This window comes from Malaclemys terrapin, chromosome 3, assembly GCF_027887155.1.
Source record: "Malaclemys terrapin pileata isolate rMalTer1 chromosome 3, rMalTer1.hap1, whole genome shotgun sequence".
In the NCBI taxonomy this organism is placed as follows: domain Eukaryota; kingdom Metazoa; phylum Chordata; order Testudines; family Emydidae; genus Malaclemys; species Malaclemys terrapin.
Genome location: NC_071507.1, coordinates 15,201,803 through 15,229,362, shown reverse-complemented (window position 1 = coordinate 15,229,362; position 27,560 = coordinate 15,201,803). Strand labels below are relative to the sequence as shown.

At 43.9% G+C, this 27,560-nt stretch overlaps 1 protein-coding gene across 3 annotated transcripts in view; it reads left to right on the top strand.

Annotated features, from left to right (window-relative positions):
* Positions 1-15,857, top strand: part of WDPCP (WD repeat containing planar cell polarity effector) — a 246,576-nt gene extending 230,719 nt beyond the window's left edge. For all 3 annotated transcript variants that reach the window (XM_054022335.1, XM_054022337.1, XM_054022338.1), the window contains exons 16-18: positions 7,843-7,943; positions 9,336-9,373; positions 14,837-15,857. In XM_054022335.1, coding sequence (XP_053878310.1) covers positions 7,843-7,943; positions 9,336-9,373; positions 14,837-14,887 — 190 coding nt within the window. In that variant the 3' untranslated portion in view covers positions 14,888-15,857. The remainder of the gene's footprint in view (positions 1-7,842; positions 7,944-9,335; positions 9,374-14,836) is intronic.
* Positions 15,858-27,560: the final 11,703 nt, after the last annotated feature.

Here is a 27,560-nt window from a genome sequence, read left to right as displayed (position 1 = left end):
CCCAAAGCTGTTATAAGCTTGATCACTTTGGTTTAGCTATTGACTGTCTCTACTTCTCCTGCTGTTTAAAGCTAGTCTTTCCGTGCTTATGTATTCCACTCACCAATGAGGTAAAGTTAGACTTTGCTATTTCATTGCCTATTTACTTCTAAATTCTTTCCCTCAAGAAAAAAAAAAAAAAATCAACCTTATCACAGTTTTACTGCCTTTCCCTGACTCCAAACCTGGTGCAAAGTGGGCTTTGCCATCTTTGTGAGGTCTCTCAAACGACGCCATGCACATTACTGTAAGTAGCTCGTTCATTTCTTACCTTCTCAACATCATTCATATGTTGGTGTTGCTCAGTACCGCAGTGGAGAGGATTGTTGCTTCCTATAATTTAAAATTCTAAATATTCTCCTCTGTGGATGATTCATCTCTGCAGCAGTCCTATAGAAGTCTTCACTGGATCACAAGACACAATCTGTCCACATGTGCATAGACACGCCAACATTGTGTTTGGTATCAATCTTATAATTATGGACTAGATCCTGCAAGCCTTACTTAGACAAAGTCTAATCACCACAATCAACGGCACTACTCATATGGGGTACATTTTACTCACACGAATAAGGCTTGTGCATGATTGGGCCCTTCAATTACAAGATTTTTGGGGCAGGGACTGTGTCTTCTTTAGCATCATTACGTTGCATGGTGTCTTGCAGAGACTAAAGAGATGTTTAACAACAATTAATGGCGACTGCTCCATTTCTCCATTCCTGATGTTTTTGAGTCATTTTACTTGGGTTTACATTTGGCAGTAGTTTACTATTAAAACTACTCACATCCTAAAACATTGAACAGTTTCCTGTGTATCTGCATTGCTAAAGAACCCAACACAGGAGTATCTAGACCAGGAGTTGACAACCTTTCAGAAGTGATGTGCCGAGTCTCCATTTATTCACTCTAATTTAAGGTTTCGCGCGCCAGTAATACATTTTAATGTTTTTAGAAGGTCTCTTTCTATAAGTCTATATTCTATAACTAAACTATTGTTGTATGTAAAGTAAATAAGGTTTTTAAAATGTTTAAGAAGCTTCATTTAAAATTAAATTAAAATGCAGAGCTCCCCGGACCGGTGGCCAGGACCCAGGCAGTGTGAGTGCCACTGAAAATCAGCTCGTGTGCCGAAGGCCACAGGGTGCCATAGGTACCATAGGGTGCCTACCCCTGATCTAGACACTCTACCAAGCTGTGTATCTCACTTGAATTTCTAGAAAGTTATCATTCAAATCCCTGCACAGTTCCAAGGCTATTTTTTTTATTATAATATATATTTATATTTTATATTATTATACTATTATAATCGCCTTAGTTCTTGGATTCAATTTGATGATAGCTCTTTTGCCTTGTAGGGCCATTTACCTGAATCTCAAGAATGACCAAATGTTTTAAAGTCCCATTAGTCTTTGCCCAGAAAAGAACTATTTAACTCCTTAATATAGCAGTAGTACTGGCATTCTTCAGGACGCATAACAGATTATGCATATGTTTAAATGGAGTCCAGTTTTTTTTTTCTTTCAGCTTTATGCTTAACAATTCACTTTTATTTAATCTTCTCAGTATCAAGATCCTCCCTAAAGCCTTTTCCCCAGTCAGGAATTCCCGAGTCAGATCATACTGTTAGCATCTCTCACTACTGCATTGTGTCTCTAAAAGTTTTCTTTGTGCTTTACATTTGCTTTTGTTGACCCAGTTTCATCGCTGTAAAAAATATAGACAAAAGTGTAGAAGCATTTGACTGTGTGACTTGTTTGGATTTCACAAAATCGATATCACAAGCTCAGTGGAATCCCCCTGGTTTTCTAACATGAGCATGGACACTGTGCTGTCTGATGAATAGATCTCTTGCATCCGAAGAAGTGGGCTGTAGTCCACGAAAGCTTATGCTCTAATAAATTTGTTAGTCTCTAAGGTGCCACAAGTACTCCTGTTCTTTTTGCAGATCTCTTTCTGAGCAAGTATATGCTTGAGCTCTCTCCCACCTCTGAGTACTCTAAGGGCCTGGTCCATATCCCACTGAAGTCAGTAAAAAAACTTGCATCTACTTTAATGGGATTTCAGTCAGGCCCTAAAAGCACAGCAAGTTCATATCAGTAAACTGGGGTGGGGGGGGATGTAAATGGAACATTAGCCCTCAAATAATTAGTTGGGGGTTGTTTTTTTTAAACAAAAAACTAGGCCCTTCGACTGATAGGACAAAAACCCCATTGAATAACAGAGGATCAAGAAAAGGATCAGGAAAACAGTGAGCATCTGTAGGGAAGACTGCTAAGTTCACTCTTTTTCTGGCGGGGACCTGACTGTAGACCCAAGGTGAACTCTCTCCTTGATTTGGAGTCAAAGCAAAGAGCCCACCATGGGCTAGAATAACTTCCCAGCCAGAAAAATGAGTCCAGTTAGTAACTCAAAGCTAAGTTAAAGAAAGAGCAGTATAGTGGACTGAAATTGATGGTATTGTCCTAATAATACCCAGGCTGATCCTGGAGTCCTTATTCACACAAGTAACCCCGGATCGCCAAGTAGCTCCCACTGCTCATCTGAATGAAGGTTCCAGGATGATGCTCCAAACACTTTTTGCATTTGTGTTCAGGCCTACTCACCTTATCCTAAGGGAAACTGGACAACTCAGGCCATTGGCCAATGCAGAGTTTATTTTGTGAATGCTAGAAGGGGGATTGTACTAGTTCTAATTAGGGTTGTTGGTATTTTGTTTGTTGTTGCTGCTGTTGGGGGGGGTGGGTTGTTTGTTTGCTTGACCATTTCACAATCACCCATTCTTTCCTAGATGTCACATATTTTGCAGCCAAATTATTCTCTCTCTTTTGGCCTGTGTGTGTGTGTGTGTGTGTGTGTGTGTACACTTGTGAAATGTTTTTTTTTTTTTAATCAGAATTACTCTGCAGATGCATATAAATAATGAAAACATTTCTGAAAGGCACTAACCTTGTTGTCCGTAGGAGCAGGATAACTTATTTGATCCGCTCCATGACTTAACACTATGTAAAAGAAAAATATTGACTTCTGCAGGCCAGCGTATTTCTGGCTGAATCAGCTGGTGAGCTGTAGAGACAATTTCCATGGTCTTGCACCCAGGGTAAAGTCTGCGTCCTCCTCCATTATTGTGGACTGTGTTTTGTTTTTTTCCCCTGAGTATATTTAGTTACAAAAAAATTGTTCAAACTATTCCTGTTTTCTAATAAGCTGCATATTGTTTTAATACCAGTGGATTTAAGGCATAATGCAAAAAGTGTGTACTCTATATGTTACTTTATCAAAGGTTTTCTAAATGTTACTTATGTGCTTTAAAATGTACATATTTCTACTATTCCGTCACATTTTATATTAAGTTCAGAAAACAAGTGTTTAACTAATTTGAGTTTGTAACACCCAATCAAAATCCAGGAAACGTTAAGATATGGCTGCACCATGTTCTCTTTAATATTAGGCGGAGTTTAGAAGGGAGGGAGTTGATTCTTGGTTTGTTTGTTTGTTTGTTTTGGGGTGGGAGGTTAAAGCAAAGTAAGGTGAGGGAAGGTCAGAGCTTCATTGATTCCTTTGAAATACCTGGCTGTTGTCAGTGTGACATTCAAAGGAACAATATTATTTAAACATGATTCCCCACAGCTTCACTCCTTGAATAGAATATTGTCTTTTGTAGTTAAAGAAACAAAATGAAAATGCATCACTTTTGCAGCATTTCTGCTTTTTCTCCTTACACTGCTAATAGCCTTTTTCAAAAGGCCTGTTTAACAATGAAGCAGCCGGTTTGCAAATAATATTAAGAGGAGGTTGTAACTGTGCCTCTGTGGATCACAACTGAGAATGCCAAACTCAAGACTAACTGCTGAGAAATAGGGCAGATACACCCCAAGACTGGTGGCTAATCTTTCATAGGATATACCAAACCAGCAACAAAACTAAATTTCTGTTTCACCACGCTGGCTAACAAGAAGTCATAAAAGCAGTTTCCTTGGGCATTCCAGTCCTTGTATTACCACCAAAAACACTGGATTTAAAGGTGAGTGGTTCTTTACAACCAGTCTCCTTAACTAAAAGGTTCTTCTGATCCCAAAGGACCAGCCACACACTCAGGTCAATATATAACTTAGATTTTACCCAAAAAAAATTGCACTGATGCCAATCCTTCAGTATCTAAAATCTAAAGGTTTAATCATAAAAAGAAAGAAAGGTAAGAGTTAAAACTGGTTAAAGGAATCAGATACTTACAGTAATTGCAAAGTTCTTGGTTCAGGCTTGTAGCAGTGATGGAATAAACCACTGGCTTGATAAGTCTCTGGTTGCTTCCAAATCATTGGCAGAACCTCAGTATCCCCTGGTTAGAATGCTGGAGCAGGATAGAGGCAAAATGGAGGAGTTTCCAGGGCCTTTTATCTCTTCTGCCATGTGGAAGGACACCCACTGTTTTAAAACAAAGCCCTCAGCAGAGGTAGTGGAGAATCACAGGTGACCAGATAGTGTTTGGAGTCACATGGGCAGGTCACATGTTCATGCCCTATTTCGCTCAGTCATTGCAGGAAGCCATTACCTATATTTCAGACAGCATGTTTAAAGGACAATCCACGCAGTGTAGATGGGCATCTCCCATGATCAATTGCGAGTTAAGAGTCCTTTTGATGGGCCACTCAATTAGAATAGTCCCTCCAAGATATGCTGGCTACCTACCTCGTGTGCGTTACCCCAGGAGCAAACATTTGAAATCCAGGAATAGAGCCAATATTCATAACTTCAAATACAAAAATGATACATGCATACAAATAGCATAATCCTAACCAGCAAATCATAACCTTTTCATAGACCTCTTACATGCCACGTTTTGTACAAGGTTTGTTACAAATATATAACAGTGGCTGCAACAATGATCTATATGGTCATATTTTAACCAGATAACATCACAGAGGTGAGAAGAATACTATAAATATATGTGTCCAAACAACATTATACACAACATACTGTAACTTCATAAATAATCAGACATAGTGCTTTACCTATATAGTATTTGTATACTTGAAGTTTGTTGTTATAAACCAAGCTTTTTTGAAGGCTACTGAGAAGATGCAGCATGGTGTACTAGACTGATCATGAGACTAGAAACCAGGAACTCCTGAGTTCTAATCCTGCTTCTGTTACTATAGGCCTCATTCTCTGAATATTCAAAAACTCCACTGAAGTCAGTGTGAGTTTCTGATCCACCAAAAATGCTGGATAGGTTAAATATGTGTGACCTTGGGCAAATCAGTTTTTGTGTCTGTCAAATTGAGGTAATAATAGTCATTGACTTTAATTAATCCACCAACATTTCTTGATGTGTGCAAAGCTCTTTGAAGGTATACAATCAACTATTAGTACTAGTGATTTATTTGTTGCATAGCAAATGCACTCTTTGTTATTATGCTGTTATGTTATTTTGATTCGAATCAAAGTGCCTCTAGATTAAATGAGATTATTAAACATATTAAATTAGCTTGATTGTTCAAGAATTTTTTTTTTTTAAAAATAGCTTGGCGTTGTCACAAAAGTTATACATGTAATTAATGGAAAGTGTCTGGGTTTGCAAAACAAGGAGAATAAGCAAAGTGTCTGGCAACAGCTTCCCTACAACAGGGCCGCCCAGAGGGAGGGGCAAGTGGGGCAATTTGCCCCAGGCCCTGCAGGGGCCCCCACAAGAATATAGTATTCTATAGTATTGCAACTTTTTTTTATGGAAGAGGCCCCCAAAATTGCTTTGCCCCAGGCCCGCTGAATCTTCTGGGCAGCCCTGCCCTACAAAACATTTTATAACGTATAGTTTGGGGAATGCTGAGCCAAAACACACTGTCGTTGCCGACAGAAAAACCTGACAATTACTTTACGTTGATCCAACTTGGCCGAGCCCAGACTGACCTTGTTTACTCATCTCAGAGTCTTCTAATTCATATTAACTTGGCATTGAAAGGGAACATGTGGCATATGTGCAAAAGACCCATTTTCTGCATCTTTAGACGGAGATAAATGTAGTGCATTGAGTACTGCTAGTGCACTGAGCTCTTAGGTAGATTTATATGTATTAGATAGAACTGGTTAAGTTCCTTTTATCCCCACTGGGCTTTTCATATTTGTTGACCATAAAACTAGCAGCTCAGTAGAAGCAACATCTTCTTCTAAGCCTTTGGATATATATATAAAATCCTCCCAGCACTGGCCAATTTTAAAGACACATCCAAAGAGGATGGACAGTTTTAAGCTCTTTTAAAACATAAAAATAGAAGGTTTACTGCAATTTGGCAGCCAAAAAAGCAATTTACAGGTCTCCACAGAATCCATGGCTATGTGTAAGAAAGCTGACCAAGATACTATGGAAAAGATAATGGGGTCAGAGAGCAAAAGAATCTCTCCATTTTGTAACCGGCCTAATCTGGTCTCCAATGAAGTTTCTTAGTTTCTTTTGCTGAGCCAATAAAGCTTAGTGTGATGTAGCAGTTGCATTATTGTGGCTTTAATATGGCTTGGGGAAAGCTGATGAGCAGGGTTGCTTTAAGTTGCTTTATGGATTCACAGCTGCTTGCATAACCTTCACTGTACTGAGAGTAGAAAGACAAAGACACAGGGAAAGTCTGAGCTCTTTCTTTAATTATTTACATTGTTGTCAGTAATAAAGGACTGGAATCTATTATTTGTATTATCAAAGCCAAATGAGATTGTGCGCTGTAGCTGTTAATAAATTAGTGTGCAACATGAAAGCAGTCACATTTTCATTCTCACAACTTACTTCTGTCCAAAATTAAAAGAAGCACTTGCTAATCTACTCACAGACTTTAAAAAAAAAAAAAAAAAAGGCATGCGGTGTCATTGTACCTTTGCAAATGGTAGTGCAATAGAGTAGATGTTACCACATCCAAAGAGAAACTGGTAGGTGGGAAATCCACCAGAATGAAGAAGCAACAAAAACCCACTAGTCCTGCTAAAGAATTTTTCCAATGTTTATATTCTGCTCCTCTCTTCCTGCAGGCAAAACTCCTATTGACTTCACTGGGTGTTTTGCCAGTGTGAGGACTGTAGGATCAGATCCTGCTAGGCATGCTGATCCCAAACAAGTTAATGTATCTACTAAAATCTAACAGTCTGATTCCACTGTCTGGGGAAGCAGATTGCCTACGTATGCTGTGGAATAACAGAAGATTGAGGATGAATGAACAACAGGAGGATGTATGAAGAAATCAAGACTACCAAAATAAAACAAATAACTTGTACATACATTCCGCAATGTCATGTAGTGTTTTTTTGTTTGAGGAGAAGGAACAGCACAGCGTAAAAGCTCACAACTTCTATCTTAGTGGTGTAGGGATTTTTGGTTTGGGGGCTTTTTTAAGTGCGAGAATAATTAGATGATGGAGTTCTGGACATCACATCCTGCTTTCTTGGCATCCTGGTATCTGACTGACTGCTGTTCCTTAGAAGTATTTCAATGTGAAACATTCCTCTTGTCTGTTAGAACAATCTGAAGATCTGTTGGGGGCAACCTATTTAACAAAACCCTTAATCGCTTGAAAGACAAGAACCTTACACCACATCTTTGACTGACAGCACAGCTATAGAAGGATTGCACAGGCAAGAGAGTTTTCATAGTAAAATTCAATCAACAAACACTAGCATCTGATAAAAAAAAAAGAGCTAGAGTTGGAAAACAGTGAATTACAAACTGCCATGCGCTTTTAAAGAGGTAAACAAACAAAATGGCTTTACTGTCTATTATATGACCCTCTGCCCCACCACCACTTTTTTTTTATTTTATTTTTTTTAAAGTTCTGCTACCCGTAGACAAAGAGACACCAGGGAGAGTGCGCTCGGAATGGAGAGCAATGCTGCTTCTGCAATGGATAAACCCTTGTCCTGGAATCCAGCAGGTAAGAATTAACAAGTTACTTTCAAATAAGCACAATGGAAAGAAGTTGTACACAGTGTAAATTGATATCCTGGAAAAATTTGGGTTCAGAAAGAAAAAGTGAGCTAGTGCTGAAAATTCATCGCTGCTTAACTGTGTGACAGCAGAACAAGGAGGAAGCAGGATCTAGCCGTGAGAGCACAGACTACGGGGCTGGGAACTTGGGCTCTATTCCTGAGGCTACCACTGACTCTTGTGATCTTGGCAAAACACTTAACCTCTGTGATTCAGTTTCCCCATCATTGTAAAACTATTTATTGCTCATAGATGAAAGGTGCTATATATGTGCAAAGGATTACTGTTATTAGCAGCATTGTTTTATGTTTTAGTATATAAGAGCCAGGTCCTCAACAGGTGTAAACCAGTGTAGCTCCATTGAAGTCAATAGTTTGTAAAATAACAAGCAACACAATTTCGGCAAGGGTGTTTCTAGAGTGAACAGATGAGGTCATTTTGTTTGTCAAGTATTTTAAACGTTTGTCAAATACATATAAATAATATATAAAATATTATGTGTATTAATATATAAAATACATTATTAATATATATATATATTGTGTGTGTACATATATACACACACACACACACACACATATATAAAAAAGAACAATGGCAGAATATTTCAATGGGGGGAAGCCATGGCAGGAGGGCCTGTATTACCTAGGGCAGGTTTGCACTTAAAATGCTGCAGCAGCACCACTGTAGCGCTTCAGCGAAGATGCTACTATTCCGACAGGAGAGTTCATCCACATCCCTGAGTGGCTATAGCTGTGTCGATGGAAGAAGCCCTCCTGTTGAGATAGCGCTGTCTGTCCCGGGGGTTAGGTTGGTATAACTGCATCGCACAGGGCTGTGGGATTATCACACCCCTGAGCAATGTAGTAATACTAATGTAGGTTTATAGTGTAGCCCTGTCCCTAGTCACCAAGCTAGGTGCACTGATATACTTCAGGATATTTGTAAAACGGGTGAGGTAAGGATAGTCACCCTTTGCCATGTTCAAGTAGCACATCATATTTTCAAAGAGGTCGACATGAAATGGTTGTGCTACCAGAGCTGCCATTAGCATATCCTACACCCGCTCGGTTACAGGTGGTCACGCGTGTATTATACCTGGACACGGGTGGTCCCTGACCTCAGATCTGCCACACTGTCTTCATCAAAATGCATTTTGTTATGGTTTGGCAGGGCTTGGGGAGCAAGGGAGGGAGGATCACACATGCACATACATATCTATGTAATACGTTAAATGCTTTAATTCATCCATCGTGTGATAGGATACAGCTATTTTATATCCTATCAAGAGGCTGAAAAGTTAACTGCTGCATATTAACCTTGTTTGTTTGTTTTCCAGCAAGTTCAGGGAATTTTGGGGACGTTCACACAGAACAGGTAACATTTTTCCCCATTCTACTCTATTTCACCCCTTGGTACAAACTACATCTTTCATCCAAATGCAGGACTGCAGTCAGTGGAAGTTCCACATCCATAGGGCTTGTAAAATAGAGCCAGATCTTCATGGTTTGAATCCAGCCCAGATCACCAGCAATCAAAATTTGTTAATGTCGGATCTTGATTTGGTGGAGAAATGAGTAATTAGTCTCAGTCCACATCCATCTCACAGAAACAGCCACCATATTCCCAACTAATGGCCTCCTTTGCTGGCAGTTTTAGCAGCGAGACTCAGGGCAGGTCTTCACTACGGGGGGGGCGGAGGGTCGATTTAATATACACAAATTCAGCTACACGACTAGCGTAGCTGAATTCGACCTATCGGAGCCGACTTACCCCGCTGTGAGGACGGCGGCAAAATCGACCTCCGCGGCTCCCCGTTGACGGCGCTTACTCCCACCTCCGCTGGTGGAGTAAGAGCGTCGTTTCGGGGATCAATTGTCGCGTCCCAACGAGACGCGATAATTCGATCCCCGAGAAATCGATTTCTACCTGCCGATTCAGGCGGGTAGTGTAGACCTAGCCCAAGAGTTAAAGAGGCATAAAGACTTAAATTGCCCTTCACCCGCTAGAATGTATTTGCTGTCCCGGGGTGGTGCAGTGTGGGTGGGGTGGCTTGTACTGTGGCTGCTGCCTGTGCTGTGCTAGATCTCTGGATATGTGGAACTCGTCAGTCTCCGGAGCTGTCAGTCCAGGATCTTTGAGGAGAAATACATTCACCTCAGTTTTGTTTAGCAGCATGGCAGTAACCACTGTCGTTAAGGTTACAAATTAGTTTCCATTCTAGCCCGTTTGCAGTTGCTTGTAACGGGCTGAAACACACCTTGGGGGGGGGGGATGTGTGGAAATTTTCAATGTACGTCCTGTGTACAAAAAGGTGATTTTTAAAAAAACTGAGCAAAACCTGTCCAGCCTCCACCCCCCAAGGACAGTGTGAAAATACACTTTTGTCCCATCATAAAAACAACCTGTGCCAAATAGAACAACTCTCCAGCAACAACATGCTCCAGCCACACCCTCTCCAGCCCCCATCATGCTCCAGTGCACCCTCTCGTGATGGGGGGAGGGACGGTCCCAGAGCAGGTGGCACAGAATGGGCTGTGGTAGCTGTGCACCCCCAGGAGATTCCCCTGCTCAGAGGGAACCTCCAGCTGCCTCGTTAAGCCAACCCTGCCCTCTCTGTGCTGGCCATAAGTGTACAGTATAGGGGAATTGTGAACATTTGCTGACGTACATAGAATAACTATTAAAAGAAGTTAGCAGTAAACATAGGTAACAGCCTCCTTTCCTGAGACGTACCTTAACAAAATCTCCTGTCTGAATGCGTAGCTTTGTAGCTAGTTTCCTCTCTCCTAAGGAATGTTGTGCTGAAAAGAACATGCGTAGTACGTGGGTGCTTTCAAAATTACTCAAATTCCCTAGAGATAAGGGAAGTTACCATATTAAATAGTCTGGGTCATTAACGATATGCAAGACCCCAATGACAAATTACCATACCTGAAAAAAAGAACAAGATGTACATAGGTCTCTAAGGTTGGAGAAACGTTTTCTGATCTTTAATTACATGATCTCGTTTGATTGTGAAAAGACTATCATAATGTGCAGGGACCTGGGAGCAGATAGAGTGTAGTTCTGCTCTGAAAAGTGACTGTTAAAATGGTGGGACTTTGTGTTCATTGTCTCTCAATGACTCCAGATCAAATGTGCGCCATCTACAAGGCAAAATATGAGGTTTTTTCCTGACAGCCACCCTTGCAAACTCAGGCTGGGATCTGACACTCAGGCTGGGTTCTGTTCTTCTTGGGTATAGTCACATTCAATAAAGATTTTGCAAGGTAAACGCTGCCTTTGATGATAATGTCTTCACCCAATGCCCTCCGCGACATCTGTGCAATTCCATTGATTTCAACGAGTATGCACTGCTCTGACCACTACGAGCTGGGTTTGTACAGCACCTAACACAATGGGGTCCTAGTCCGTGACTAAGGCTCCTAGCTGCTACAGTCATTCAAATCATAAAACTTGGTAGACAATTCTGTTTGATACATGGGGAAAGAAAATCTTGCTTCATCTCCCAGAGCTGGGTTGGCTCCTGCGAGGACAAAAATGCAGTAACAATGTATCTTTGTCTCTGAAGTGAGCAATTATGACAATGACTAATTACACAAGGAAGCAAGATGGACCCATTTTTACGTTGTCACTTTTCGGAGTGGAACCACACTTCAAAGCCATACAAGCAACGTTAACTTGGACACTTCCTGAATTTTTAGTGCTTACCTAGGTAACTTGAACAGCCTGTTACTGTATTGTTATAGAATATCACATGCATATTCGTCCTTTGCATGATATACTGCATGCTAAATGTTCTGTACAAGTTCAAAATCAAGAGAGTGTTCTTCTCCATCATTCTGGGGGGTTTTAAATGTTTTTTCTGTGTACAGATATATTGGACGTTCTCATAAGATCTTGGAGAATGGAAAACTTTTCCCTTTTGTCCAGCTAATTGGACTGAATGTTGTTTTATTGAAAATCACGGAAAGAGCCTGGTAGAGTAGTTTGTTGAATTCAGTATCGATATTGCCAAAGCCCTAGGGAACGAGGCTTATGCTTTAGGGAGATGTTTAAAATGCATGTACTCAGAGGGCCATAACCTGGGACTTGTCACCCAGCCCAAGTTGGGGCTGTATCTGGATATTTCCAGTGAGGAGCCAGAGGACCCCTCCCACCTACAGCCACAGAGTGGCTGTGAAGCCCAATGGCTGAATTATCCCTCCAATGCACCAGTGTATGCCCACCTTCACTCTACTGCTCCTCTAGTCTGGCTTTGCTTCCTGTCCATTGCTTCAGAAGGGCCCCTCTCAATGCTGGGCTCTGTGCCACAAAAGGGGTGCACACCCAGAGCCCAGCCATTTCTTGCACAGTGGAACTGCGCTGGTTCTGCTGCTAGGGAGACTTATGTGGCCATGACATTGAGGATTTGATTTGCCCTATAAGGCAGAGCTGTGTCAAAGAACTGGGGGTCAGAAGTGGCCTATTCCCTGAGTGAGTGGAGACCAGGGGCCTTGCTGAGACTATATCCCCAGCATCATGTAAACAATCTCTTGCACATATATCACTACCTGTGTATTCTTTGCTCACTGTGAATCCTCCCTGAAACCGCAGGAAATTGTTCCCATTCACCTGCCAGGTCCAGAAAAATCACTGACACGTAGCGAAATATTTGACCAAGAAAGGCTTTGCTGTTTGAAGACAATTAGTTCTTTTCTAGAAGAAATGGTTAGCTGCGTTCTCATCACTGGCCACTGTACATCCAGCTGATCTAGTGATTAAAGGTGGAGATGGGGCTGAGTGTGGAAAGTCAGATCCAAACATCTCTGATGTTAGAGATCTGGCATTCGGGTTCAGTTAAGTCAGAGACTGGAAGTCATGAGACTCAAGTTCTGTTCCCAATTCTATTCTACCTGGGTGATCTTGAGAAAGCGCCACATTTTCAGAAGTCTCTTCTCATTTAAGGTGCCTTAATTTTTGGATACCTAACTTGATACAAGTAGGTCTCCAGAGGTGCTGATCACCTCCATCTATAAAATCAGGCTCCAGATGTCTCAAATTGCACACGTTTGAAATTGCAGGCCTTGACTTCTTTGTGGCTCAGTGTCTTGATCTGAAACTGGGATGATAATGCTTACTGAGTTTTTGTACAGTTCTCGGAGAGCCTGGCACCATGTAAGTGCAAAGTTATTAATTATTTTATTATAGATTAATTAACAAAATGAGCACCACTCCTACAGGAGAGAATTCCTGTGCTACCCTCCTAGCAGAAGACAAGACAGCTGTCAATCTCATAGGAGGAGGATTTAGGAGTGAAAAAGGAGCAAAGAAGCATGGTTACCATAAAGATGTAGACAATGTCTAGTGTTGAAACATTAGACGGAAACCCCAGGATTTGAGCAGGTGCTACATTCCTGCACCTAGAAACAGAGTGATGTCAATAATTATCCAGTAGTTTGAAATGGTCTTATGGGAACTAGAGTTGAAATGTCCAATATCAATTAAACAAATTAAAGTTCTAAGAGTCTTACACCCCTTAAGAAGACAGAGAATCTGACCATTCACGAACTTTGCTGCACGATCTGCCTGGGAGAGTTGTGGTAGAGGCTATGCATGAAATTCACCAGGAAAGATGACTTGTTTTAGCATTATATAACCTTAGGGGTGTGGTAGAGAAGTGTTTAGTTATATAGAGAGGAATGGGGAAACACTTTCATTTTCCTATAAACTAACTGTTGGTATGTATATGGTGCATGGAGCTTTATCCAGTAAAGGCCAAGTGCCTCCTAACAAACGTGCGCTCCAACTTTTTCCTCATCCACCAAGCAGCGAAAATGCCAAACAAGAGGCTGGAACTAAAATGCAGTATTTACATCAAGACAAAATTCTAGCTGTTGAAATACTTTTTACCCTAAACACACAGCAGTAATATATGCATTGTGCACTGAAGCATTGTTTAAGAACATGATGTGTTATCTCTGTGGTAGAATATATATACCATAAGATGGAGCTGCTGCTCTGATAAATGCTCCTTATTAAGTTGCAAGGGTGTTTTCTTTTTCCTTCACTTGAAGTGAAAGAGTGAAAGCCACATGAATCCCACTGAACTTGCCAGCACACACGTAAGCCTGCGGCAGCCTTAACTTACATACCCTTCTTGTTGCCAGTTTTCCACTTTTTTTTTCCCCACCGTTTAAATTAATGTATTTTGTAAACTACAGTAGGGCACATACACCCGCTTTCCTTTGATTTCAGCTCCACACCTAGTTTTCTTTCCATCACAAAAAGGTTTCTGCTCATATGTAATCATAAGGGAAGCAGTGATTCACTAGAGCATAACACTTTCCTTAGCAAAGTTTTCACACTTTTTGTAGGCATGCCAACAACATGTAGCATGAAACAGCCTTGCATTCTAGGCATGTGCTGTTTTCATTAATTGTCATGTTGCTTACAAAAATAATGGGCTAAGTTTCAGTTCTGCACATGCATTTATTGTGCATACATTAGCCCCCTCTCCCCCATTTATGTGCACTTAAATCAAGCATTTGTAGGTTTGCATTAAGATTACAAAATTGCATCCCTAGCTTTAAAAATCTGGCTCCGGTAATATTGGCATTAATACAGTGTTAGAATGTTTGTTATACATTTTAAATAAAGAGAACAAAATAAGGTTTAGCTTTTTCAAATAAGCTTCCATGCAGAGGTTAATTGGAGTCAATATTTAGATAGGTTTGTATTTCCTTGAATTTGTTTTGGAGTTTCTTAAATATAAAAAGGGTAAATTTTTAAATCTATCATTGCATTTAGTTTCTGTATGCTAAAGTGAGTGATTGTATGTTGTTGTTTTTCCCCCAGGAGAGTGGAGGAAGTGGATCTCTCAAAGTGGTTCACTTTGGTCTAGTATAATCAAGAATATGAATACTTTCACTTTAAAAGAAAATACTTAAAGCCTGATTAGACTCCCACTGAAATTCATCGCAGTCTTTCATTTGGCTTCAGTTGCCTTTGGATCAGGCCCTTCAAGAGAAAATTCAATTAAAAGTTTCAGTGATGGTCTGCTTAAAACACTGAATTATTGATTTATAGGCACCTGTCTCTGCAAAAACTGACCCACGTTTATTTATGAAGAGCAAATAAATTTTCATCATGACATCTGATGACATACAAAATCCAATAATCATGGATACCAGTATTACTGTACAAATGGTAATGCTGAAAGATTGGTTTTTCATTAAACAAATCCATAAACCTCACAGAGCAAATTCTCTGTAATTCTCCATGCATTATATATTTTAACAATCTTCACTTGGATGCAGATTTGAATTTCCACTTAAGGCTCTGAAAACCATTCTACCGAGATACTAGCAGATAAAATCTTCACTCAGGATACCTCTGTGAAAGAGCAGCCTTTCACAGTCAGCAGCGTTTTTCTAAGAATGCTCTCAATTTTCGTATCTACATATATCATCTTAGTTGAATAACCATTATTTTGCCTTTAAAAAAAAGACATGGAGTCTCTTAAACATCATTCCTTTGGAGTCCAGATTTTAATCTTGCTCCTCTAGCCACTAACAGAAAATGCTACAGAGAAGACAACTTAACCTGTTTCATTACTATACTTGTTCCGGAATTATTAAAAGAGAAAAAGGAACTTTATAATGTTTCTTGCTTCCTACCATTTGATCCAGTAGATCATGTATGTACACATGTATTGTACTTTATTGTATATACACACATATAGATTAAGCTTGGTCTTTTGGAGCAGTCAGTTATGTAAAACTGAAAGTCAACGATCTACTTGAATTTGCTTTTTGGTTACTGTCTTTAAATGGTACGGTCACAAAATAAATGGATTAAAAATAAAAACTTTTTTTTTTTAAATCAAACTGTTTAGAAATACTGTGTTGAGAAAATCTGTGTTTATTTATAATGTATCGATTTATTGTTCATTGGTCCAGCCATTTTTTTCCCCCCGAAGAGTCAAAAGGCTGCTGAAATCTAACATATACTAAGTGGATGGTGGGTTTGGTAGAAATAAAAAAATCCAACATAATTTAGCAGTTTGTATCAGCATATTCAGATATGTCTATTAAAACATACTGAAAAGCTTACGTCTTGAGTGAACAAAACTGTTAAGTGCATAAAATTCTACATATTCAATGGGGAAAATATTAATAAAGTAAGAACTGTGAAACAAACAGCAGTTTACTACAGCATTTCACCACACACAGCTGTATATATAATGGATGGTTACGCTATGCAGCCGTACAGTAATTTGAGGAAAGCATGTGTTGCATATGATACAGATTTCTATTTAATTTCGGAGATAGATGCAGTGCAACAACAGATCAAGGAAATCTCTCACTTGCTCTACATAAAATGCTGAAATGTGTTACCTAGCCATAGAGCTATTTTGCTGAATTGAAGCCATATTTCTGTCAGTACAAGTGATGGTCTATATGTGGGATTAATCTGACACCAGACAGTGATCCTTAATCCTTCAGTATATCATAATCTATTTACTTTGCATGCTAAGAGGATTTCAGTTTAAAAATATACAGGAAGTGATGCTAGAAATGTACATAAGATCAAGAATGTTGTTTCCTAAAATCTCAGTTTTTAATAAAATCCCTTTATGGCTTTCTTGGAGTTCTGTCCTAGAAAAGTGTTGAATAGGGATTTAGCTGAAAATGGGCACATGTTTTTCTTTATACTTCAACCTTGTGACCATATTCATCCTTCTTCCCTGCAGTTTTTTGTGCTGGATGTAAAACATGAAAGAAAAGATTTCCACTGTAGCAGGATCATTTTTTGGGTGTTACGCTGGGAGATTTTATTGACAACATCAAAACAGGTTCTGAGCTAATGTGGAATTTTTGTATATATTAATTTCTATTTACGTTCATGATTTAGCAATGACTATTATCCAGAGGTCAGTGCAAAGAAAGCCACCAATGGATTGTGTGCAGTGGTTCTTTACTCAGAACATTGAGGAATACATTGCATGATCTGTAATCACCTATTTTCTTTACACCACCCCAGAGAGGTGTCTACAAAATGACTGTTATAATTCACATTATTACATACTTGTAATTTAAACTTAAAACCGTATAATTTACACTTCTACTTTTCTGTACATGCTCGTTTCAATTATTATACTTAGCATTTATATAGGGTTTTACATCTACAAAGCCAATAGTCGTCTAATGATTAGAGCACCGAACTGGGAATCAGGAGCTCTGGGTTCTGTTCCTAGCTCTGACCGTAATCCCGTGTGAGACTCTGGAAAAGGTGCTTTACCTCTGTGTGCCTCCATTTCCCTAGCTGCAAAATGGAGCTAATAATACTCCCCATCTTTGTAAGATGCTTTGAAATACTGGGGTGCAAAGGGCTATGTAAGTGCTAAGGGTCATTAGTACTGTAGTTTTAGTTACGCTTTGTTACACCCCAGTACAGTAATTACAAACAGAAAAATTGAGACAGAGAGGGGTTAAAGCCAAATGTTTCAGACCTGAGTAACTAAACGTTAAAGAATGGCAAATATATTGAAAGTAGCAATGTAATAAATTAGGTCACACCCACCTTGAGGGGCCCAATTTTTCAGACGTAAAAAAAAAAAAAAAACACTGACAGCTCAACTCAAATATTTTCCGGACCAGCCAACTTTAAGGACTAGGCTTTGCCCGGTGACCAGAAAGAGATTTATCTGTGTCTCAGCCCGACCAGCTCTCAGCACCGTTCACCAGAACCCCACAACCACAAGCACTTAAGCTGAGGGTCTGTATGCCCTGGGATGAGAGGAAGAGCAGGCCGCGAGTCTGCTGCACGAAAGAGCAGACACGTCCGCAGTGACCTGTGATTGCAACGTTGCATCCTGGTCTCTCATCCAGCCACTTGGCGTCTGGTGCTGCCAGTTTGGCACCTTTCCACAGCATCAAACTGCTTTTAAAAAAATCCCACACAAGATGTCCTTGTTCCCTGACATTTCAGGCATGTTTAAAACATGTCATGTCACTCAGCTGTGAGCGACTCAACTGTCTCAATCAGATTTTTTTTAAAAATCCCTATATCATGCATTGCCCTTTTCTTGAGCTCTTCCATTCATAACAGTGATGTGCTTTACTGGCCAGACTTGCATTCAGGTGATTAACATCACCCACATAAAGCCCAATTGCTTGGGCTTCACACAAGTGAAATGTGAGATGATTGGGGTGACAGCATCTACCCACCCACCCCCAATCTGGGGCCAGATCCCAGCCCCAATCTGTAGACTAGAGAAGCAGCCACACCATCTGTGCCACTTGAATGACGTGCTAGACCCAAGGAATCTGGGTAATCATGGGAGACAGTGTCTTGTGTGATCACTGGGTACGTATGTACAGTATGCAGGGAGAAAGTAGGTGGTTTTGTTCATTAAATGGGTTAATCACTGTGTGTTATTTTCAGGATTCTTTTCTTTTGAATAGGAAAGATGCTACAGAGGACCCTGTAGTGGTTTTCAGCCAATTGTCCATATCACCCTGAGTCGTTGCTCTTAGAACTTTTGAAGTAACCCCCTAGTTCAAGGGAGAAGCCGTGGGGGGTTGTTGGTTTTTAAAGGAGTTAGCTTTTCAGACCAAAGTCATATTTGATCTGATCAGAAACGTTTCTTCTCTGAACCCCCTTTGCTATTCACACCCTCTACATGGACCCTATTTTTATGCCTTGTTCATTAGCTCAACTAATATGATTTTTAAAAGCCCACCATCTAGCGTATAGGTGCTAGAGTAATCATTGAAACCAAAACTAAGTCTGAGATTCTAAACCCGTAAGCCCCATTCTTCCAAACACAAATATTGTTTAATTATTAAACAACATGAGTCATCAGTGATGACACATTCCTGGTCTCCCCTAGGGAAAAGCTCATAACCTGGCTGGTATCTACTCTGCACCTAAATTCTGAAGCAAGGTCCCTGGATTCTGCAGCTTGCTAGAATGGCAGACTAGAAGTGCTGTGGCAGCTTCATTTAAATCAACAAAGGGAGGATTTGAATTAATTAAATATGAAAAAAAGACTAATATAATCGTTGGCGTAGTCCCTGTGTTGTTTATTTTTATATTAATAAATGATTACAGTCCCCAGCTATGGAGGCTTGAGAGGCAGTTTTGGCTTGTGGCATGAGTGCATTTGCTGGCTGTTTTTGCTCAAATGATCAGCAGCGCTGATCATTAAATTGTCATCATTAAATTCCAAATTTAACACCCCCATTGAGGCAATTGAAGCAGTTCACAACTTTCAGACCTTCTGTTTCAGGCTGTCTCCAAACTCAGGAGGACAACATTGCTTCAGTTCACACTTGGTTCATCTTTGCTACACCACAGAGAGGACTAGAACCAATTTCCCCCCGTGAACGCTGAGGTTCTAGAGTACAGCTCTGTCACAATGGGTGGAGACCGTGGCCACAGAATACATGGACCCGGCTTTCTACTGTGTCTTTACATTTAGGTATTTATTCATTTCTATTGAGAATTAGCTAGGCACTCCTAGGGGCAGAATGATAATTACACAACAGGCCAAAATAGGCTTTAAAAGATCTAAACACCTCTCAAAACCTCTCCCTTCCATCCCATTTTGTTCAGCCCTGCCCAGACAAGCCTTGCAGCAGTCGCTGAAGGTCTTTCAATTCCCCCTTGCTTGTATTTCTGCCTGCACATTGACCTTGGGCAAGATGCTTAGGCACAGATTTGTAAAGGTTTTTAGGTGTTGCCTTGCTCGGCATTGCAAGGCCAGAGTGATTTAAACAGCCAAGCCACTTTCAAATGAGACGTTGGCTCCTATCTCACTTTTGAAAAGGGGACTTAGCCATCTAAGTTGTGTATGCATGGAATGAGTGGGACTTAGGCACCTAAATACTTCTCTAAAGCTGGGCTGTAGGCCTTGCAGCCCTGAGTGACGCAACACCTAAATCCCTTTCAAAATCCGTCCCTTAGTGCTGAGCCCACGTCCCAGGGACTGGATGTCTACGGGAATGCTACCAATGACGTCAGTCATAGTAGGATTTGGCCCTTTTTCCTCGCCCTGCTTCTGGGGGCTCATCTGTGGAACAGAGAGTCAGGTGTCATTCGTCTGTTCCACCCCAAACCCCTACCGAGACCGTTCCGGTTGCAAACTGAAGTGTTCCAGAGTCAGGAAGGGACAATCTGCCCCTCAACCTCGTGTGGACGCCTGGGGAGACACTATTTAATGACATGGGCAGGTGCCATTTTCCCCCACAGGAGCCCTGCCTCATTCAGTGCATAGGATGGACAGTGCTCAAGCCCCAATTCAGCAAGGTACTAAAGGACATGCCTAGCTTCAAGCCCATGAATAGTCCCGTTGAAGCCCATGAGACGCCTCCCATGAGTGGAATGAGACTCCTCCCATGTTAATGTTAGGTACATGCTTCAGCACCTTGCTGAACTGGGACCTATGTGAATGAAGCAGCTGGTCAAGATTTCATTTGATCTTCACTCCTCTGTGTTTCCTATGGAACGGTATTCCAAGCCAGCCAAGTCCTGCACTGAATAAAAATGTGGATCGTTTTCCTTGCTGTGTCAGATGTTCACTACACTCTCCCTGTGCCTCACAGGGATTAATAAATGTCCCCTTACTATCCCCAGGAGTGAGGCTGGGTGTGGGAAGAATTATTTTCCCCACTTACCACATGCAGAACTCGGGCACGCAGAATAAGCGACTTGCCTAAAGTCACAAGCATGTTTGCTAAAGCTTCCAGAAAACAAAAATTTGCTCCCTGAGAACAAATGTACCAAAGTTTGATAGAAAAATGTAAAAAAAAATTTGAGGAAAAGTATAAGCAACTGAAAATGATCCTTTATCGTGGAAATTTGGGGCATCTTTAGTTCTAGGTCTTGCTATGCAGATTGCTTCTAACGGTGGGATAGGCTGGGAGATCCTGGAATGGAAAGCATGAGAAAGGTCACGTCTGATTGGGTGGGTGCCTGAAGCTTGGGGGTCTTTCTGTAGAATTGTATTTTCAAGTTTCCGAATGTTTAGCTCTACAAGACTGCAGAGATATGCAGTGTAGGGCGGCTTCCAGTCAATCGAGCAGATCTCAGACCTGGGGTAGGAAATTAAGTAATCCTGAAATAATCAAGGACATTTTGGAGGAAGGGGGGCAAGTACGTTTTTCATCAGACATCCCTAGAGGACGGGCGCCCAGTTAGGAAAGATCGGGTTGCCTACAGCATAATTCAACAGAGCTAAAGTGACTCCGTTCATCCCCAAGATGTCTCGGGGGTTGCATTGGCAGATGCGATGCACTTACACCATTCCGGAGTCCGGATCCGTTGGAGACGAATTAACCCGCAGGAGTAGCGATGCCGGGTTTTATCGCGCCTGGTAAGGGCTCAGGGGATGCACCTGAACGTCAGGTTGACTATTCAGGAGGTCAACAAGCAATTTCGAAAGGACAAGCACGGAGGGGACCAAGCGGGGGCCCCAGCCTCAAATGCGTAGCACCATCGACTTCGCTGAAGTGTCGTGAATGAGAACTGCGCAACTGGGCCGCCTCCCCCCGTGACAGCTGAACTGCCAAGCGAGGGGCACAGATACTAGTCCGAGGAGAGTCCCCTTTGCAGCTGCGTGCCAGGCTAAGCGCGAGCGGAGGGAGCCCATCGAGATAACGGGGTCACGATCGCTCCCTTCCAATAGAAGAAGACAGTGGGACGAGATTATTAATTCCTCATTATTATTTCGGAGATCACGCTTTAGTGGCGGAGCGACCATCGCATTAGCAATCAGCCAGGCTAGACAGCAGCTTTGTAGCGAGTCCCGTAGTCTGCTGTGTATATATAGGAGCCGGTTCAAAGCAGAAAAGCCAGAAGCAGGTGCTTAAAAATGCAAACATAGATAACGATTCGCTTACAAGTTTCTCTCGTATGCTCTGTAAAGGGGCTGAATCCTCTCCCTCTCCCACACACACACACACGCACAGAGTACACACACAGAGTACACACTGCCATAGCACACCCGCAGACCCAGCTCCGGGGCGAGTTGGTGGGCTGCATATCTGCAGAAGTTTCCATTCTGGGCAAGGATGCAGGTCTAAATGCTCAGAAGCAGAGTCAGGAGAGCCTAGAACCTTTGCTGCTCCTCACAGGAGAAAAAAATAGTATCGTGCATATTGTCGTATTTCTTAACCTCTTTTAGAGTGAAAACTCGGGGGGGGGGGGACCTGTTAATTATCACACTATCCTCGTTACTATTAAGCCCAAACGCTTCCCCCAAAATGCAGGAAGGCTGATCAATTCGGAGAAGAACTGGTAAGCACCGGGTGTTGTACCCTGGACATTCTGAAGGACACAAATGGATTCGTAGGGGTGTGTTTGTTTGCTTTCCCTGGCAAAAAGTGTCTGCTCTCTGACCTCAGGGGCCAGCCTGAAAGTTTTCCAATAGCCTCAGATGCGCACAGAAAATTCCAAACCTGAATAGCACGAACTGGGGAATCTGAGCCGGGTGGATGCTTTAACAAAACGAGAGAACGGAAGATTTGCTTAGAAGTCTACCTTAACTTAACAGAAATTCGGGGCGGGGGCCCTTCGGGTTTGGATCATACATACTAGAGAACAGGGAAACAGAAGCTCCCTTTGAAGCATTTTCGTTCCAGGGCTATGTCTAAACAGACATAAGTGCCTCTCAGAGGGAGTTCCTATGAAGTTTCCGCGTACAGCGCCTTGAACCCAGCATCGGGGGGGGGGGGGAGATTGCTCACACCCCAGCTGGCTCAAACTTCGCTCCAAAAAAGGCCGACACTCTAGTCTGCAGGGGACAAACCGCAGATTTAGCAGTTTCGATTTAATGTCCACACACAGTAGTTCCAGTAGAACTGATTTAACGTCCGTCCGTTGTCTCACACACACACACACACACACACACACACACACACACACACACCCCCTACCTACCTACCTACCTGCGGCTTTCCTTCAGTGCTTACAAACAACCACACATAAGTCTTCCTTTTAGCCATACCCGGGAAAAAGGACAGTGTCGCGCTACCGGACCCCACTCTGTACCTGCCTCTAGCGCCTCAGGGTGAGTCCGAAAAAAGTGCCCGCACCTTGCGCAGGGTCCTAGCACCTGACCGCCGGGTGAGTCGGGAGACGAGGCCTGTGTCCTGTGTATAAAGGAGGGATTTGTATCCCCGCTGCAGTTTTCGGTGCAGGCGCATTTCCCCGCCACCCCAGCCCTGCTATGGGAGATATGTAAATGAGGCTGAAGATTCTGTCTTCTCCACCCCCCCCCTCCCCCAGACCTGGCTGAATTTCACGGACACACCGAGGGCCCCACTGAAGTCAATGGGAGAGTTCAGTGGGGCCAGAATTTCACCCTCTAATGCTCGGTTGCTAATCTCGGGCCAGTGCTACAATCGAAACAGAATCTGACCAGCAGCTGGTCACTCTGCAACGTCAGTAGCTACCTGACCAAACACCTTGGCTAGCAGAGAACTTGCCCGGTGGCAACACCCGAAGCCGAACCACTTGGCAGGCGGTTTGCAAAAATAAAAAAAGGTTTCAAAAATTAACGTTTTATCCTCCAGCAAAGGAATCGACATAGCCAACATCAACCAGCACCAGGTTAGGGACTTTTTGCCACAAACCAAACAGCTGTCATTGTTTGGTGTGATGATGGGGAAACCCCATACCAAATCTCAGCGGGACTTGGTTTTAAATCATTCGTGATTCAACCCCAGGTAGAACCTTTATTACCGGGACCGGGGAGCTCTTTACCTACAGCAGCACACCCGGGTCTGCACACGCAGGCTGGGACCGGGTGTGTCCATTAAGGGATTCACCCCCATCCCCCTTCAACGACATGGACATGGGGTGACTACAAACACCAAGTCACCTCACTGCCCTGCAGCCCTGGTATGGGCAAGCCGGCACCACCACAGCGTTTTCATCCTACAGTACTTCTGATCCCATTCACTGTCAGTTTACACCCAGGTACTTCCATTGATGTCACTACCACTTTTCCGGGTTTACCCCAGTGTGACTGCAATCCGAATCTCTTCCCCCCCCCCCCCCCCCCTTCTGCTCAGTGGCTCTGCGGTAGCTATTATGAGCTAGAATCGGATTGGGGCTTCTTACTCAGTGTAAACAAATACTGAGTCCCGTCGTTGTGCCTCCGGTTACGCTGATGCAAATCCAGCGTCACTCCAGCCAAAGTACCTGTAAAAGCAGAGTCGGGCCCGGTGATCTAAACCATCAGACATTTTGCCTGAGAAAAGGCTGGATCGGGCCCATAATCCTCGTTCAGGACGGAATATTCTTAACTATACATGAAGGGCAACGAAACAGCTGCTTTGTATTAAATGCCCGATAAGAACATTCGGCTTTATATACAGTGGAGCTGGAAAAGCGATGTCTGAGTCCTAGGCTGGGTCTACACTGCCCGCCTGAATCGGCGGGTAGAAATCGAATCACCTGCACGGTGTCGCGGAAATTAACAGAACGGGGGGAAGGGGGGGGGCTGGTGGATTTGGTCCCCCACCCCACTCCCAAGCCCCGGCGAACAGCTCTACAACCAGAGACTGTTTTGTGGTGCAGTCACTTGCGTTCACACCACGCGGGCAGAACTGAGCCAGAAAGTTCAGGAACCTGCAAGATGCCCGGCTCCCAAAGCGAGGTGCGCATTTTCATGGTAGTTTCGCTATAACTAGAGGAGCTACTTAAAGCACCCGCATGAATGACGCCAACCAATTTAGTAATATATATATATATATATATTGAAATATAATGTCTAATAATTCACTGCTCTGGGCTTGTGCGCCCTGTTTCAGCCTGCAGCACATTTTAATAGTCAAGTCAGAAATTCAGAAAAAAACAGGGTTTATCATTAAACGCGGACAGCCCCTTAAATGACAGCAGTGCTTCTGGGCACTATTACAATACCCATTTCATGGAGAGTTTCCGAAGTAGGGAGGGAAAAACTAGTTTTCCCTGCATCTGACTGTGGAGACACACACTCCTGCCCGGATAGCGACAGACAGTGCCCTTGTTTCTGGGTACACGGATTAACACTAATAACATCTCCATTTCCTGCCACAGCACTGGGGGGGGGGGGTGCTGCTGTTGCAGGGGTCAGCAGGGTTTGGAAAGCCCCTCTGATAGGGGCACAAAAGGAGAACTCCAGCCTGAATTCTGGCTTGTCCTGGTTGAAGGAAGCGTGTTTCGTTTCCCTGTTCTCAGTGATTGTCGCTGTCGGGTTGCATGTAACTCTGCTTATTGCCTGAGGAGGTGGCTAGCGAGGTTTCCAGCCCGTTTCCAGACTGTAGCCGGGGCATGGTTTGTACTGGTTGGCTGTTGAAGGCACTTTGCACGCGGCGCAGCAGCGCGGTGCCCGTCCAGCAGCGGGTGACACGTTTCGGTTGGAAATGCAGAGAGCAGCGCAAACTCGTCTCCAGTGAGTGCTGCAGGCTTGAGACCCGGGACTAGTTTATCCCTGCCGCTAACCCAACGTGTCTGCCTCGCTCGTCGTCACAGCTGGCCCTTGTGGCCGCTGGACTCACGCTCTCGGGGGGGGGGGGGGGGGGCAGTTTATACAGATCTGAGTTTCTCCGAGGCCGGAGTTGCGCGTGTGAGTTTTGGAGACACGCATTGTTCTGCCCAAAGCCACGTGTTGGCAGCGCTGGAATTCCTGTCCAAGGAGGCGAGGACGTAACTTGTTATGTAGCTCTGGGGGGTTTCCTTTAGGCCGGCCTCAGCTCTCCTTCCAGATGTTCCTGTCTCACTCCCTGGGAAGGTCCGAGTCTTTTACTCACTCTGGAGGGGGTCTGGCTTTCACTTGGCCAGGCCCTGCTCCCAGAGGGCTGCGTTTGCGCTCGGCCCGGCCTGTTCCAGCGCAGGGCAACCTGCTAGCGCGGGTTAAGGATCTATCGGTTACGGGTCTCGGGGCCCAAAGAAAGCGGGTGTCTTTCGGGGCCCCGGAAGGGAATGGGGGGACTGCGGCTTGTCGGCCTGCGGGGGGGGGGGGGCTCGGGGAGTAGGACCCTGGCTGTTGTGTCTCCCCATTGTTGGGGGGTATCCAAGCCTGGGCTTCTGCTAGAGCCGGCTCAAGCCGGGCTAGAGCTCCAGCCGCGTGTAAACAGGCCGCCAGCCCCTTGCACCAATCGGCCCTTCCCCCGGCACTGTCTGGGCAGATCGGGCCCGAGGAGGCCTCTCCCCTTTGCCGGCTCTGCGCTGTCCCGATTCAAGGGGCCATTGGGCCGGAGGAGGGAGAGATGGAGCCCAGCCGCACTGGGACTGTGGCAGAGGGAAGCAGCTGTCCATGACCCTCCTGCCATGCCTGGATCTGCTCCCCGGCCTCTAGCTCAGAGCCCCCCAGAGGCTGCAGCGGGGTCCAGTCCCCAGCCAGGGGAGTGGCCGATCCGATCGGCTTCGCTCCCCCGGATCCCGGTCCTGCCCGGGACAGGAAACCCAGGGGTGGGGGAGAGGGGTCTTGGGAACTCAGCTCCTCCCGAGGGCCTGGGGGCGGGGGGGGGCTGGCCAAGCGCCCTACCCGTCTCTGGGGGCCCATTGTCCCCTGGCCCGGGCGTAGCCCCGTTAGCCCCTCACCCCGACACTGGCCAGGGCTGCGGTGCTTGGCTCTGGCTGTGAATCCCGGCTGGGGACACGCGAGCACACGGGACAGGCACACACAAGGCACGTTGCTGCCCCCCCCCCCCTGCACAGGCTTGGCTGCCACTCCCCGGCCCAGTTCAATGCCCGGTGCAGGCAGGTGACAGAGGCCGGGAGCCCCCGCTGTGTTCCGGGAGCCAGGCCAGGCTGCGGCTTCTGCTCACACGGGACCCGAACCGAGCAAAGCCCAGCCCAGCCAGTCAGGGCCAGCACAGGGTCCCAACGGCAAGTCCCTGCTCTGCTGGGGCCGGAGAAACCGCCTGGTGCTGTGGGGGAATCCGGCCCCCTGCTGCTAAGCGGGGAGCGGAGCGCAAAACACCCGGGGTAGGGGAGAGAGTTTGGTGCTCCGAAGAGATCGGTTTTATTGACCTGTTGGTTCTTTCTGAGACCGGAGAGGAACCCATCCAATGACCCTAGTCCGTCAGCCTGGGAGATTAGGGCTAAGAGAGAGAGAGAGAGAGAGTGTGTGTGTGTGTGTGTACACACGCGCCCCTTCTCAAACTTTTACACATCGGCTCCAAGCGAGTTTTCATCCATTCAATTCAAGCCCTTATGAGTGAATAATTTGAGACAATTTCCTCCTCATTGTGGTCAGCTGAAAAGGGCAGATCTTTTCCCCACCGTTTTGTTTTATTTGACTTGCATCTTTCCCGGGTGTGTTAGGGAGTTGTTGCTACTTATTTCCTAATATTTTCCTAATATGTCGCCTTCTGTAAGGCGAAATCTTTGTTGTTCTGTTTATTTCAGACTTTTTGTATGATTATTTCATAATACGAATTATTATGTTTTTATTGTTTATTAATTCTCTTGGGCATTCTTTCTTAGTTCAAATCCCTAAACGTGAGCGAATTTGTTAGATTATTCGCATTAAATACCCGCTATGTTACGGGGGTTCAATCATTTAAAAATCGTTCGTGCCTGA